This window comes from Dama dama, chromosome 24 (genome assembly GCF_033118175.1).
Source record: "Dama dama isolate Ldn47 chromosome 24, ASM3311817v1, whole genome shotgun sequence".
Classification (NCBI taxonomy): Eukaryota; Metazoa; Chordata; class Mammalia; order Artiodactyla; family Cervidae; genus Dama; species Dama dama.
The window spans coordinates 53,960,826-53,976,825 of record NC_083704.1 but is presented as its reverse complement, the minus strand read 5'-3'; the positions used below and the strand labels follow the sequence as shown (position 1 = coordinate 53,976,825).

At 57.5% G+C, this 16,000-nt stretch overlaps 1 protein-coding gene across 3 annotated transcripts; it reads right to left on the bottom strand.

Moving 5' to 3' along the window:
* Positions 1 to 6,576: 6,576 nt before the first annotated feature.
* C24H3orf18 (chromosome 24 C3orf18 homolog) lies at positions 6,577 to 15,910 on the bottom strand. Of its 3 annotated transcripts, none has more exons than XM_061128505.1 (5): positions 15,797 to 15,910; positions 12,340 to 12,698; positions 9,236 to 9,261; positions 8,582 to 8,729; positions 6,577 to 7,812 (listed from the first exon to the last, which is right to left on the bottom strand). In XM_061128505.1, exons 2-5 carry the CDS (start codon positions 12,571 to 12,573, stop codon positions 7,732 to 7,734), a joined length of 489 nt encoding a protein of 162 aa, XP_060984488.1. In that variant the 5' UTR covers positions 12,574 to 12,698; positions 15,797 to 15,910; the 3' UTR covers positions 6,577 to 7,731. The 3 variants fall into 3 exon arrangements, with proteins under 3 accessions (XP_060984488.1, XP_060984487.1, XP_060984489.1); XM_061128504.1 differs by lacking the exon at positions 15,797 to 15,910 and adding an exon at positions 14,310 to 14,536; XM_061128506.1 differs by lacking the exon at positions 15,797 to 15,910 and adding an exon at positions 14,205 to 14,310.
* Between the last annotated feature and the right edge of the window lie 90 nt (positions 15,911 to 16,000).

The following is a 16,000-nucleotide window of genomic DNA, read 5'->3' as shown; positions in this document are numbered from 1 at the left end:
GGGCAGCAGTCTGAGCAGATGACTTGCAGAGAATGGGAGGCATCAGGGTGAGGGTCTTGGAAACCCAACTAGGGGGTTCCAGATTTCAGGGGAAGACCTGCAGGCCTGTGAGTGGAGGTTAGAGCAGCAGGTGGGGCATGGCTGGGAACCTGGCTGGGATGGCTGGGAGGTCCAGGAAAAGATAGCTGAAGGAGGGTCTGGGCCCAGTTATATAAGTTACACAAGTTACACCTGTTCCAAGTCAGGCTGCCTGTGGCGCTCCACCAGCAGGAATCATTTTGCAGAGCTGAGTGTTTCCTGCTCTCGGCCTCATTGGGGATGACGTTAGAGGGGGAGATGACACTGCCCGTCCTCCTCGGCTACACAGCCTGGCTGCTGCAGCAAACGCCCCACCTCATGTGTTCCCTCGTGAGGATGCTGGAGCTCACAAAGGAGGAGGACTTTCGGTGATGTACCCAGGAACCCACCGAGAGCCCAGCCCAGAGTGGGACCCAACAGGAGGGAGGCAGGGATGAACCCGATCCGTTCAGAGCGTGGCCTCCGAGTCCCACAGAGCTGAGTGCAAACCCTTTGTGACCTAAGACAGGTCACTCAGCCTTCCTGAAACTCAGCTACAGGTGGGGACAGATAAATGATCTAAGAACTCCATGAAGGGAATTCCGCGTCCGTCCAGTGGTTCGGAGTCCACGCTGTCACTGCTGAGGATGTGAGTTCAGAACTCAGTGGGAAGAAGCCTCCATGATGGAGGGAAGGGAGCAATGTTTTTGGCTTTTCTGTGCAAGACCCTGGTGGACACTGAAAGGAGCTAAAATCTGAGGTACAGACAGGACAGGAATTTACAGTAGAGGTCCCAGGGTAGGCACAAGTGGCCGTGAGAAAGTTCCAGGAGGGAGTGACCTGCAAATGCTGTGAGCTTGGGTGAGGCCCACCGCAGGGCACAGCCCCCAGCCTCACCCTGCTCGACCTCCAGCAGTTGGTCCTGCCGGCAGGCCAGCCCTGGAGAAGGGGATGTTCTTCCCTCCCTATGGAAGCTGCAGAAATGGCAACCCACTCCAGTATTCCTGGCCAAAAAATTCCAAGGACAGAGGAGTCTGGCAGGTCATAGTCCGTGGGATCGCAGAGAGTCAGACACGACTGAGAACGCATGCATACACCTGGAAGCTGCCCGGTGAAGTCGGGGGCCCCAGTCCCTGTGGCACCTTCAGGGCTTGGCACAGACCCCTCCTGTCTCCAAGTGCCCACAGGACAGCTCCCTTGAATGGTGAACCCTTGGGGTTCAGTCTTTATCCCCTGCTGGGAGAAGCTGTCTAGACACCAGGGCAGGGCCCACAGCTTCCAAAAACGGTGGGGACCATCCACAGTAAGAGTACAAATAACTGCATACATCTCTTGAAGACTCTGCACATGCTTTTTCTGTATGAACTAATTTAATTCTCTTGCGGCAAGAAACCACTTATCAATCCTGCATTCAATGAATAGCCCTGAGCACCTAGAAGGTACCAGGCTCCATTTGGGAGGCTCAGGACACAGGGGCCAGTAGACATTCTCCCTGACCCAGACCCAGTTCAGGCCTGCTCCTGGCAGGGAGGAAGCAGACAGCTTCGGTGCACCAGCCACCCAGACTCCCAGACTCCTGCAAAAAGGACCTTCAAGCAGAGCTTCAGGGAGAGCGCTCCCCAAACTGGCCCCACAAACCAGGCCCCTAATCTGGGTCTGCAGTGCCACCTGCTGGTCACATTGGGAAGGGCTCCAAACAGTCATCTTGCCTTACCCGGCCAAGGGAGACTGGTCCACTCACCCACTGAGGTTTGGGCAGGTCGCCACCATTGTCGCCTGGTATCCAAACCCAGCACAAGGACAGCTTTGCCTTGGTGCTCACTTTGGAAACTCATATACTAAAATTGATATACTTGTTGAAATGTGTCTTCTCAGTACAGAGATTAGCTTGGCCCTTGGTGAAGATGACACCAAAATTTATGAAGCATTCCGTATTTTTTTTTTTTTTTTTGCAAAGAAGAGAGATACAGGCATAGAGAACAAATGCGTGGACACCAAGGGGGAGAGGAGGAAGAGGATGAATTGGGAGACTGGGATAGACATATACACACTATTGATACTATGTGTAAAATAGTTATGAGAACCTATTGTATAGCTCAGGGAACCCTACTCAGGGCTCTGTGGTAACCTAAATGGGAAGGAAATCCAAAAAAGAGGAGATATATGTATGTGCTATGCTCTGCTAAGTCGCTTCAGCCGTGTCTGACTCTTTGCAACCCTATGGACTGTAGCCCACCAGGCTCCTCTGTCCAGGGGATTCTCCAGGCAAGAATACTGGAGTGGGTTGCCCTGCCCTCCTCCAGGGGATCTTCCTGACCGAGGCGTCAAACCCGTGTCTCTTACGTCTCCTGCATTGGCAGGAGGATCTTTATCACTAGTACCACGTGGGAAGCCGAGATATATACACACATATGTATAGTTATTTACTTTGCTGTACTGCAGAAATGCAACACTGTAAAGCAACTGAATGCCAATCAAAACTTTAAGAAAGCCTCACCTTGCCCCTAGTCAGAAGTGGTGTCTCCTCCTCTGAATTCCCGTCACCTCACCTGCTTCTCTTATCACTTCCCAGAGAGGGGTGAGTAGTTGCTGTCAGCCTCACCGTCCTGGCTGTCACCCTGGGTGGGACTCTTAGGAGGCCAGCTCCCTGTGGGTGCCCCTCAGCCCCAGCGTCCAGCAGAGGTCCTGGTGTGCAGGAGCTGGGGATGCTTGAAGAGAACAAATGAGTGGTGAGAGGAAGGGACAGCTCTGTCTACAGAGAACATTCTTACTTTTTTTGGTGGGGAGATCTTGGGTGTGAGCTCTGAGGGTAACCCACCTGGCCCTGCTGCTGCCGACTTCCCCTGCTGCTGTGTGCCTCAGTTTCCCCATTTGTGATATGAGGGCATGCCTGGTGTCCATGCTCTGGGGCTGCTGAGGGGTTAAACGGGCTCTGGTATTATCCGCAAATCTGCAGAAGGTTCTCACACAGGCCTTGCCACCCGCAGGGATTTAAGGCAGGAATCCTGCCTCCCTCCTGCCTTCATCCGAGGCTTCAGAGTGTCTGTCACCTTATTGAACTGTTATGAAGTTGTTGCTAAGTCCCTTAAGTCCCTCATAATCTGCGGTTCTCAGCCTCCTCAGGGTAAAGAGCATCTCAGCGAGCTCTGCCAGGGAGGGGCCCACACTCCCCTCGCTGGGCCTCCAGCCTGCAGGCCTGGGAGCGGTGGTGGGGCAGGGGTTCAGGGTCTGTCCCCTGGGCCCTGACCAAGAGGGGTCTGCATAGTAGGCTGAAGCACCCAGGGCACAGATTTGAGGTGGGGGGAGGGGGGGGGCGGGGAGAACTCACGTTAGTTGGTGCAAGTGTAATATCAGCGCCCGAGTGAATGGCTTCTGACATTTTGAACCCCAGGTTCCCACTCATCTCTCCCTACTCCTGCCAGATGAGCCCCCAGGTCAGGACCCGCGGCGTGAAGGTTGCTCTCCATGACTCGGGGAGGGGGTCCGAGGATGGAGCGAGACAGGGCACGAAGGCCACTTGCAGTGCTTAGGAGGTGCCAGAAGGTGGCAGCACAGGACAGCATTTGATGCTGGAAAGCAGCTCGTGTGGCTAAGTGGGCAATGCCCGCTGGGTGCCCCTTCAGGCAGCAGCACCCTCCTGTTTCTTGGTCTTGCCTGCAACTCCTTTTTCAAACAGTGTAGAGGAAGAGCCAGTCCCCTGGCTCTCAGTCTCTGGGGGCTGGATCTCTTCCCTTGTAAGATGAGTGACAGAATACCCCCCACAAGGGCACTGGGAATAAAGTGAGATGGTGCTGAGATCAAGCCAATCAAAGGTGACAGTTGCTGGGACCAGATTCTGGCCCTTGAGGTGGCCCAAGGCCCATTGCCAAGGCCCTTTGTGGCCGTGGTCCTGTGAAAGGCAGTGGGGAACCCTGACTTGGCCCTTCCTCCGTGAGCTTGTCCACCTACCTGGCACGTGGCAGGAGTTCAATAGGCCACACATTATTTTATTTGCTGTTTTCTATAGATTTTTAAAAGCTTTTTATTTTGTACTGGGTCTCTGACATGGATCGCATTCCCTGGTCCGGGGGGGCTGGGAAAGGAATCCCCATTCCCAGATAGCTCTCAGCCCCACCGACCCACTCTGCTCCATCCCCCACCCCCTTGGGGCCTGGGAGAGAGGAGACCCCCTCAACTCCTTGTCCCCCACCCCGCATGCTTGCAGCCCATCCTCTAGCTCCTGGAGGTATTGGGGAGGGCTCTCCCCCCTACTGTGAGCACAGGCACCTGATCTTCCACTCATAGAATCAAAGCCCCCGGGGTAACGGGTGGGCGGTGGGGACCACTGCCAAGGAGCTCTCAGGTGGGGTGGGGGTGGTGCCAAGGGCAGACCCAGGCCCAGTGTGGGATGGCATTCAGCACCATCCCCCCTCCAAGGGGTCCTCCTGCGCCCCTCCCCCTCCTTTCCCTGCACCTGGGACTCACACACTTCTCGCTCACCACTCAGCATCTCTGGCCTTTCAGGAGAGTCCTCTGTATGACCACGGATGCCCGTGGCTATAGTTGCCCCCCCGTCCTGAGCCCTCAGAGGCCAGGACAGTGGCTCCTGGGGTTCCCTCACTCAGCTGAGGCCCTGCACCCCGAGGCTGCTGCGGGGTGCAGCTGGACAGGACAGGGTTGGCAGTATGTGCTGTCAGCCTCTGAACAGCCCCAGGCACACCGGACCCTCCTCCCGCCTTCTTTTTCACGTAGATGTAGATGTAGAGATACAGACCTAGAGTGTGTGTGGATACGCGTCAAACACACCAACACACACACTCATCCTTTCTTCCTGTTCGACATCTGTTCCCTCCCATCTCAGACGGCATCGCAGAGACTGGGCTGGTGCTGCTCTGCCCCCACCCCCAAAGGGTGGAGCTCAGTGATGTTTCTGGAAGGAATCCATTGCAAGGTCAGACTGCTCTACAGGAGTTTCTGGGCTCACCCCCACAACATTCCTCTATATTCTGAAGGCGTCCCTGGCATCTGCCAGCAGCCAGGCAACAGGATTACTGTATTCACTTTGACTCGAAGGTGACATTTCACTTGATTAAACAAGATGGCCTCCTCTGAAGGCATCGGTCCACGTCCACCCTGGTACCACCCACCGCAAACTGCCGCGGCTTCTGCCTGCAGCCCCTGCCTGCAGCCCTGGTCACTGCCCAAGGGGAGGTTTCACATACTATGTGTATGCAAGGGTGGGGGGCCAGGGAGCAGCTCCCAAGGGCCCCTTTGTAACAGTCACCACAGGAGCAAGAACGTCACCCTGTCTGCATGGCTGAGGGTGGTAAGGAGAGTTCTGGTCAACCCGTTAGCCCATGGGCACAAGGACACATCACCAGGAGCCTTTTATCCCAATGTTTATTGAGGCCATGCTCTGTGGAAGGCCTGGGAACTCTGGGGGGAATTTGGTTTTCCTCCAGGACTGAGAAAGAGCTAGAAATCAGAAGGTGGGTGGAAGGGAAGAGGGGGTGACTGTGAGGGGACAAAAGAGAAGGAAGTGGCTCTTGTCATCCCCAGAAACTGGCCCTGTGTCCATCACCTCACCAGACCCACCCGCCAGGACCAGGGCCTGGGGCAGGCAGGGGGAGAGAATGGTGGTGGGTTCCTCCTGGAGCCCCCATCCTGGGCCCACTGGGGGCCCACTTTACTCCACAGGCACCATTTTAGGGTCCCTCAGACCTTGGTCTTCTGCGGCTCCCACCTTCTCAGGCTGAGGTGCTATCCAACTAGTTGGGGATGCATAGCCCACACACCCCTCCCCTCACCCTCAGGAATCCTCTGCCAGTCTGCTGAGGGAAGGAGAGGCCCGGCGGTCCAACCCCAGTGTGGGAGGCCCATGGGGTGTTTGAGGTCCCCACTCTCACCCAGGGCCTTGTCCAGGAGTCCCCGCCTCCAGCCCAGCCCTCCACCCTGGGACTGGGGTTCACCCCTCCTTGTTTCCACTTATGCCAGCCTGCAGGCTCCGTTCTTTAGCGGAGGGTCTGGACGTCACTTAAAGTCCTGGTTTGAGATTTTTCAATGCTAAAGCTGTGCAGTCCTGAGAAAACCAGGGCATTTGGTCACCCCTGTGACCAAACCCTCCAAACCCTTCTGAGCCCTGCAGGTGTGTTCCCACCCACCCACCACTGCAACCCTGTGCTCTGGGAAAAAACACATTATTTTTTTTTTCTCTTTTGTGTTTCAGACACAGGTTCTATGGGTCTCAAGCCCCCTCCCTCCTCTGGTCCCATAGTTCCTGTCCACTTGGCTCTCCAATCAAGGGGATAGCAGGCATGGTGACGCCGTTCCACAGTTGAGGTTCAAGCCCCCGGAACAGCCTTGAACTCAACACTAGAGGCATGTCATTGGATAGATCAAGGAAAGACAGCCGGGCTGCCTCCTCAAGGCTGGGATCCAAGTGACACCCTCCCTCCCCAGTCCCTCACCCCGCAGCCCCCCCACCCCAACCCGCGCTGGGGTTTCATATCCTCAGTGTCACAGGCTCACACTCTCTTTGTGTAAACGTCTTAATTACATCTTTAATGCTCTCACATGGAGATGCTGTGAGTTAAATTACAGTTTCTGCGCATCCCAAATTACCCGCAGCCCCCCAGTTGGCTCCAATGCTAACGTATTTATAGCATCCAGCTGAGGAAATAAATCCAGAACCTTCCCCACGAAGGCCTCTTAGGCCCTCACATCCTGAGGGTGGTATTTGCCCAACAGAGGGTTCGTACCTGCCGCCTTTTCGTCCGCTCCAACCAGCGGAGGACAGCGGCGGCGAGGCTGGGCACAAGGGTGCGCCGGCATGCTCATGTGCGCATGCGTGCCCTGCGGAGCCGCGCCCGGCTCTCGGGGTCTGGCTTGACCCAGATGCCCCAGACTGGCAGAATTCCTGCGGGGCAGGGGGTGGGCAGACCAAAGGTGATCAGAACCCAGACTAGGTCTCTTCTGTTCCGCAAGGGGCCATCCCCACCCTGTTTCAGGCAGTCAGATCTCACAGCCCGAGACCACTGCCCCCAAACCACTAGCCTCTCCCCCAACCCTGGTTCCCCAATAAACACAAAGACAGGGGGGCTGTTCCCGAAGCTGGTTACTGGTTTGTAGAGCCCAGTGAAGAGACGCGGTGGGCACTGGACCCTTGGCTCGACTTCCCCCCCCCCGCCAGTCCCTGACACTGATGGCAGAGAGGGGGTGGCCTGCTTGATGTTCCTCTACACGCCTTGGGGTGTGGGTCGGTGGGAGGGTGGAGCCAATGCGGGGGTCTCCATCCTGCCCCCTGTGCTGGCTCAGGCGCGTGTCTGCAAGTGGGCACGGTGATGTGCATGCAGGAGGCCTCGCTGTGGGTCTGGCCCCGCATCCCTCCGCACCTGCTCCCCCGCCTCCCCTCCCCCTCAGCTCTCCTCCGAGCTTGGGCCCAGCCCATAGCCGGCCAACGGGGAGGGGTGGCTGGAAGACCTCATGGATCCCTGTCATATGGACAGACCGCCTCCTGGCCGGGGGGCAGTGGGGAGGCGTCTTTTAGAGCCTGGAGAGTCAGCAGCTGGGTCCTCAGAACAGCTGGGGCCTCGGCAGGGCAGGTCCTGAGAGTCGGTCTTAGTGATCTTGGAGTGGGTGGCTCTGGGCACTGCAGCGGATGTCTTCATCAGAGGTCCAGGCCCATCCCCGGGCTACTCACGCATGGATGGCATTGGCCACATCGGTGAACACCAGCCGACTGGGCCTCTGCACTGGGCCCTGAGAGGGGAGCGTGATCTGCACAGAGACAGTCAGGGCATCAGGGACCTTGACTGAGGCCAGGCCCTCTCTGACCCAGTCACCTCCACCCTCTGCTGCTTAGTTGCACTTGGCACCCACTATGCCTTCTGCCTGGAATGCACTCCCATAAGCTCAGCCAAGAAATATGACCTGACTCAAGTGATTCCTCCCATGACTCCTCCTGACAACCATCCCCAGCTCGACTTGCCTTCTCAGCCAAAGGCAGCACTTTCCCTGGGGTCCCAGGATTAATTACGCATGTACCGCCTCCTCCCAGCAGAGGGGGCTCACCTCTGTACCCCAAGCCCCAAAGCTGCAGCACAGGGGCTGACACAAGAGAGGTGCACAGCAAACAACTGTCAAATGGTCAGTCGTCCCAAGAGGTGGGTGGACAGAGATTCTCAGCCCAATATTCTGAATATCCCAAGGGGGCGTGAGTCCTGATCCAGATACACAGAACTGGTAGCCAAACCAGAGGGTCTCCGACTCCCAGCCTCCACTCTTCCTGAGTCCAGTCTCCCAAAGCTGCCTCTGTGGGGCTAGATTCCTTAGCAATCTGTGGGGTCAAGGCTAGGAGGGATGCAAACGGGCATCACAGTCGGGGGAGACCAGGTCTCCTGTTTCTAATCCAACCCGACAAAGCCCATATAGCTGCCACCTGACCACATGGCAGGTGTTAGGAAGCTGCCCGGGAAAGGAGGGAGGGTGGGGGCGCAGAGCCTTGAGTGGCCCGCGGGCTGGGTGGAGGAGCCTGGCCGGCGCCCACCTTGCCCTGCGCGGCCTGCCCAGCGGCGGCGGCCTGCACGGAGGCAGCGTCCCGCCCGTGCTCCAGCAGCTCCTGCTCCAGTTCGTCCTGCTCCTCCGTGGGGTCGAAGTTGTACATAGGCATGAGCTGGTGGCGCAGCTTCTCCAGCCTGGGGGTGGGGGCAGAGACTGCTGGGGGCCGGGCAGGCCCTTCCCCTCCCACCAGCCCTCCAGGCCCTGCCTGCGGATCCACTGACACAGTCCTATTTATGGTCCTAAAATTTTTTTCCCCGGGATTCAGTGAAAGACATTTCTGTGCATACAGTACTGGCTCTGCCCCTCAGATGGGTGGCCTGGGAGGGAGAGTTACCCACTCCTGGGACCAGATGGGGCCAAGGGTCACAGAGCTGTCATCCGTGGGGGCCATGGGGACTGGTGAGCCAGGGGCTTGTGCGGTCCACAGCCTCCGGGGGTCAATGGCAGCAGAGCAAGGGTGGCTCAGGCCTCCCCAAGGGAAAGTGGTCACCCCCAATCCTGAGTGGGCAGGGGGGACCCTGACTCCCTGACCAGGAGAGGGACCCTCATGAGGGGGGGACTCTCCTTCCCCACCCGCGTCCCTGGAGTCCAGCCCTGCATAGCCCACGGGCTTCAGTCTTGGGGGCGGCCGGGGAGTTACCTCTTCTTCTTCCTGATGTACAAAACCTGCAAGAGAGGGAGCAGCATCAGATGGACAGGGAAGGAGGCCCTAACTAATCCAGCAGTCCTTGGGACAGGGACACGCTGAGGCTGACGAATGGGAGACCTCTAGGACCCCTGTCCTCGGTGACCCCATACCAGGGACACCTACCTCCTACCCCATTTGGCATTTACGGGATGCTGCGGAGCCTGGACTCAGAAGTGAGGAGCAGCCCCGCCTGGGAAAACCACAGCCTGGCCTGGGGACTCACGGGTCCACCCTGCCAATACTGACAGTGGCTCCAGCCAGTGCCTGCCTCAGCCTCCTCAGGGCTGAAGTGTGTGGGGGCGGGGGGGCGGGCGGGTGAGGACTTCAGCACACCCCCCTCCTCTCAACTGTCCCCAGGCACAAAACTTTTCTGCATGTATAGGTAAAAAGTACAGGGGCCAGGCAGAGGCCAGACTCCGCAGGGCAGTGCCTCTGGGCAAGGTTCTGGGCTGGGTTCCTGGGGTTTCCGGGGAGGTTGATGGTTCTCAGTGGAAAGGGGTTGAGGAGGAGGACCTGAGCCCCTGGGCATCAGCCCAGACCAAACTCCTGAACCTTGATGCTGCAGGAACCTAAGAAGACCCCTGGGTCCTCCCCACCATTGTATAGACTTGGCAATAAAGGCCTGGGCAGCTTGAGAAAACATCCAGGACCCAAGAGCTCCTGGCTGGAGCAGGAAAGCCTGGTATAGGGCAGTAGGGGCAGGGGAGGAGGGGGTAGGAGGGGAGGAAAGAAGCAGGGAGGAAGGGGGAGTGGGGGGAGGAAGGGGAGGACGGGGGTGAGACATGGGTGACCACCTGGGCAGGGACCCCAAGGACCTCTGCCACCATCTTGCTCATCCCTAAACTGGTGTTTTTTGACTCCCAGGAACATGACCACTTCTACCTGGGGGAAAGCCCTGTTCCAAGAGTCTGTCCTAAATCCGCCGTGGCTCCTACACTCTTGGCGGCTCACTCACAGCTTGAATCCGGTTTGTTTCCAGCCTGGCCCAGAGCTCCTCCTGCTGCTCATTCCTGGGGAACCCCAAAGGCAGAAAGAAACTGAGGTGCCCCTTGCTCCCCCATCCACCCCCAGGATGTAAGCAGGCCCCTTGCTCTCCTGTGGGTGGGAGGCGACAGGAGTTCTAGGTCTCTGGCCCAGCCCCTGCCTGCCCTGAACCAGCAGCTCCAGCCCCAGTGGTCTGCACTCCTTGCCCTGCCCCATGGCCTGAGATACAGAAGGATCTTCAAGAGATGCTAGAACCAATCTGCACCCTTCATCCTTGCTGCTCCTTCTGCCCCAAATAATAACACCTTCCCCCAACACACCTTCCTTTCCAAATCTTTCCCACCCTTCACTGTCGAGCTGCAGCCCCACCTCTTCCAGGAAGCCCTCCAGCACTGCTCCTCTGATGTGAGGCACACTGCCTGGCACTGATTTGCTCCTCCTTGCACACAGCATGGCCTGGCTCATGGATGGCATGAGGGCAGATTCCCTAGTACTCAAGGAACCTCTCTGGACCTGTCCCTGGCCCAGGAGCTGTTTCCTGCCCTCCACTGCCTTTCCCCCATAAGCTCCCTATCTCTCTGCTTTGGGACATAAAGCCATACACCCTGGCCCTCTGAATGTGCCTCCAGAATGAAGAGTAAGGAAGTCTTCCCAAGTTCCCACGATGAAATCTTTGGGTCTAGCCCCTGCTTTATCCCTGAGGTTCCAGTGGCTCTGCTGTTTAGCCACCACGTGAGAGCCAAACATTGGCCTTCTGCCTTGCCCCTGGCCCAGAAGGCTGTGCGAGCCCCGGCCTCGCTCTGTGTACTGTGTCCTGGCCCTGCCTGCTGGACAGCAGTTGCTCCTTGGCAGCGATCCGGAGCCTGTGGGGCCCATATGGTGACCATGGTTTACCAGCCGCTCCAGCCATGATGGACCAGCCACAGCCCTATTTGTCAGAGCAACATGCTCCGAGGTCTCAGGCCGGCTGTCAGAGCCCGCGAAGGGCAGCAGGCCGAATGCCACCTTTGCCGGTTCTGCTGGGGGACCTATGGTGCACCCCCACCCTTCCAGGTCTCAGCTTATGCAATCTCCCTTGGTGACATTCTGAGTGTCCATGCATCATCTTAAGGAGAGAGTCCATGTCTTTTTTTTTTTGGCTGCAGGATCTTAGTTCCCAACCAGGGACTGAACCCGAGACCACGGCAGTGAAAGCACCGAGTCCTAACCACTGGACCAGAGGGAATTTCCGAGGGAGAGACCACGTCTTCAGCGGCAGATCTCAGATCTGGAGGCATTGTATCCACTCTCAGGGGGACACCTGGAGCCTCAGCCCAGCTCACCTCTCCCCTGATTCCTGTCCAACTCTGCCCCTCCTGTGACATTGGGGCCAGGTCTCCATTGTGAGGTCTCAGCCCTGATGTTGCCTCCTCGGCTGTCCCTGATCACCCAGCCTAGGAAGCCCCCAACCCCCACCCAATTCCCCAAGCCAGTACGTATGGGCTACCCTTGGCTCTTTGGTTGTATCTATCTCTCACTCCCTGTAAGAACTGTAGGATATTTTGTCCCTCATCCCTGGGGTCCTGAAGGCTTGATCCAGGGCAGGTACCCATGAAATAATTGCCAAGTGAATGAATGAACACTGCCAGCAGGCTGCTGTGCCCAGAGCATCCTATCCAGACTCTGCAGCCCATGATCTTTCCCAATTATCTTCTGGCCTCTACTCCTGTAAGGCCCCCATGCTCATTTGCTTCACTGTCCTGCTCGTTGCTCACAGAGCCTGCTGACTGCTTCCACACTTCTGCCCATCAAGACCCTCCATCTGAAACACTCTCCGCCCCAACTCCTACATGGCCTTCACGACCCAGCTCAAAAGGCCATGTATTCCTCAGAACGTTTTCTTTTTCTTCCGATTGGAGGCAGGCTCTCTGGTCTCTGGGCCCCCATATAAACAAATCCCTGGGAAAGGAAAGGACTGTACTATCACTAACAGACCATTGTGTTCTGAATAGATTCTCTAAAATCTAACTGCTGATCACCCTTCTGCCAAGTGACGGCCACGTGGGCTAGCCCCAGCCTGCCCCAGCTCTCACCATGGCCACAGTCAGGCCGATGACGGTGATGATCCCGAAGGACAGAAGCATTGTGCCCACGCCGGTGGTGCCACCAGCCACGTCAGGGATTCTGGTGTCATTAAAGCTGGTGGCTTCTGGGCTGAGGGTGGTGGTCTCGGAAGCTGGCCCGTCTGTGGCAGGCTCCAGGTCAGACTCAGAGGTGGGTGGGCGGCTGCTGATCCAGCCCCGGGCAGATGGGATCCTGGAGTCCATGCTGATGCTGAGAGACTGCTTGTGGTCAGCCAACCTGCCCACTCACTCACATCAGGGGTGTCCCAGCCTGCAGCCCCCACTACCCATACAGGGGGCCACGTCCTTGAAAGGGAGCTCCGTGGGTGCTGGAAAGAAAAAAAGACAAAAACATGAGGCTGAGGATGGGACTCTGTGGTGAGATGAAATCCCCCTAAGTTCTGAAGGCACAGGGGAAATCAAAGTTTGAGGGCAAGGGAAAGTTCAGGGACCATCAGGATATGTGCTTCATATACTATAGATCCCACGTGCATTTAGGGACATGAAAATGAAGCCCTGCCCCCTCTTTGTCGGTAAGATGATCACAGCAATCATACTCAGAAGATGTGAAAGGTAGTGGGGAGGTTTGAAAGAAAAAGTCCACTTCCCATCCCCAGCCGCTACTCCCCACGCTATTCATCTTCTTACGTCCTGCCTGTGCCCCACCCCCCATCCCTCACCTCCTGCTTGGAGGAAAAAAAAAAAATACTGCAGCTTTTTCCTTGCACAATGATCAGACAGGCCTGTCTATGAATTTTGGTTCAGCCACTTAATTGAGTGACCCTAGGCAAGTCAACCACTTCTCCCTGTCTCAGTTTCCCTGAGTCTAAGCTGGGGGCATTAAGGGCACCTCCCTCACAGAAAGGGTGAGAGGGTCACTGACATATCAAATGAAGTAGTCCCTAGAAATGACTTAGCTCAGTACAACCCTTATCCACAGTAAGCACCCAGTAAGTGTTAGCTCTTCTCCCTCTGGCCATTCCATTTGGGAAAGGGGGGCCACAGAAGCCCCTGCACCCACTCTGCTGTGTGTCGTCCAGCCCGTGCTTGGAGTGAGGGCAGGGACAGGTGTGGCAAGGCCAGAAGACAAGAAGGAGAAAAAGGCTACATTCAGGGCCTCTGATGGGCTTTCTCTGTAGGTTCTTGGGTCCCTGGACCCCTACAGGGGAGCCAGAGGCTGCCAGGGACCAGGAGACAGTCAAGGAGAGCGAATCTTCAGAGGTAAAAATGGAGCTCCCATTCTGAGATGACTTCTCCTACCCATCCCTCCTCCCTTGGGAGCACAGGGTGGGTGATATGCCCAGTCCAGGCTCTGACTTTGGCCTTCCCAGGCCAAAAGGCTCTGGATAAGACCGAGTAGAAAGAAGTCCCAGCCAAACTGCAGAAGGGCAGGCCTACGGAGAGGAGCAATGCACAGATCACGGCTGCATACACACGCTGTGCTCTAGCTCATGGGTATATGTGGGATGCCTCCTTGTGTGGGTGCATGGGTGTGTGTGAGGTGGGCACACACCCAGGACGGCCCCTTAGGAAGGCGCAAGGCTGGCACAGAAACATGGGATGGGAGAGGCTCATCTCCGCTCTCTGTCCTCTGCCTCTAGGTAGGCTGGGCTTGTCAGGAGTCCCAGGTTCTTTCTTGGTTCTGCCACTGACCCCGAGATGTGACCTTGGGCCAGACCCTTAACACTTGCTCTGGGGCTCTGTTTATTCTTCCTTCCAAAGGAGAGAAAGGGCCCTGCTCATCACTGTTCAGGACTGCCTCATGTTCCAAAGGGCAAGAAACGGAATCGGGGAGGAAAAGGGTTGGGCGCTACGACGTCCGAGAACCCACATACCGTTCTCCACCAGGTTCATCATTCTTCGCTACTCCAATCCCCATCCCCACCTTCGCCCCTCTGATTCCTCCATTCTTGCACAGAAGCGGCGACCTCAGCACTTACTTAATCCTCTCTGGGGCGCCGAGCTCAGCCGGAGAGGTTAAGGGTGGTGGCGACCGGCAGGAGGCGGGGGCAAGGTTGGGGGTGGACCCCCCAGGTCCTAGGGCAGGGGGCGGCGGGTCCGACCAGAGGTCCGCCCTCCCTGGGTGGGCCTCCTGGGCTGTGCCTGTGACGTCGCGCCGCCCACAGCCGAGCGCTCGCTCTGCCAGCCTGAACACCGACAGGCCGGGCCGGGACCCACCGCGGGGGTGGGGCTGAGGCCAGCAGCCTGGCGTCTCCGCGTTGCTCCAGCTATTCTCGTCCCTGCCAGCCCTGCGCCCCCGGCCCCGGATTGGCTGTCAGGCCCAGAGCCGGCTCTGCATTGGTCCGCTGGCCTGCCGCTCAGATCTGGCTCTGCCCCCAGCGAGAGCGGGAGCCGGGTCGCAGCTCTAGCAGACCACTGCTCATCTTCCGTGGCCCAAGTAGAATTGCGCGGGGGACTGTGGGCGGCCAGGCCTTTCTTAAGGGCAGAACTCTGGCCACCGGCTAGCCCGGGCTTCATCTCCACCAGGACAGACTCGCGTTCCCCGAATGCAGGTGGGCACAGGTTTGGGGAGAGCACTGAACTAGAAGTCCTTGAGCCAGCGTTGAACTCTGGCTGGAAGCTCCACTAGTTTGGTGAACTAGAGCAAGACGCGTCTCCTCCCTGGCTCTTAGCTTCCTGCTCAGATGGGCTCTGGTGTGAAGGCTGTTGGTAAATGATACCCACCTCTGGCTAGAAATGAGGCATCTTTCAGAGAAATAGGGAGATGGAACGGTATTATTATTGAAGAGGCATTATTGGGCACCTGCACCCAGGAAAACCTACGTATACCCCTCCATCCAGAGCGCGATCACCTCTAGAGTGAGGAGCTTTTCAGATACCTTCTAATTCTCAGGTTTTCAGAGGAACTTATGGGGATCGCTTGTTAATAGCTTGTTACAAATACAGATCCCCGGGTCTGGGACGGAGCCTCGGAAACTGCATGTTTAACTGTAGTTTAGTCAACAGTGATCTAGTTAATAGACTCGAGGACGGGGGGAAGTGGCATTGGCAGGCCACACTTGAGAGACCCTGCCGTGAATTTTATAGGAGCAACTGAGGCGCACACAGACGACCTGGACAAAGCCCCCCCGACGAGTCGGATTCAAACCCTGGTCTACTAATACTTCCAATTTAGAGCTGCCTGCTCCAAACCCTAAAACAGGGGTTAGAGGGTCAAGAGCGGTCCTGGGGTCCAGTCGCCACCTGGTCCTGGACACTGGTCCTGTCCAGGTCCTGAACACTGGGTGCCACGCCTCAAATTAGTGCCCGCCCCCAACACTGGGCTACGCCCACGTGCGGCTCTACCAGACATAGTCTATGTTAGGCCACGCCCCTGCGCCTAGCGCCCGGTCCCTTGGACTCCTGGCAGCTGATGACACGCCTCCTTTCGGGTGGCCTACACATCTCCGGACTCGGTACCACTCACCGCAGGCTACAGCCGTATTCCTGCTGCGACCTTCAGGAAGACTGTCTGAGGAGCAACCCTAACACAACGCCACCCTTTCCCACCGTGGGCCTGCGGAAGTAGTGTGCAAGGCGTTCATACCCACCCCACCCCCCAACCCCCCGCCACTGGCCCGCAGGGGCGTCCGAGGTGCAACCCAGCGGTTCTAGGAACCCTGGAGCTGGT

Excerpts from the sequence above, each read along its gene's own strand:
- C24H3orf18 (XM_061128505.1), bottom strand. The coding sequence starts at position 12,573 with ATGGACTCCAGGATCCCATCTGCCCGGGGCTGGATCAGCAGCCGCCCA. Across the intron at positions 9,262-12,339 it reads TCGGCCTGACTGTGGCCATG|GTTTTGTACATCAGGAAGAA; the intron begins GTGAGAGCTGGG and ends CCTCTCTTGCAG. Across the intron at positions 7,813-8,581 it reads GGCAGGCCGCGCAGGGCAAG|ATCACGCTCCCCTCTCAGGG; the intron begins GTGGGCGCCGGC and ends GTCTCTGTGCAG.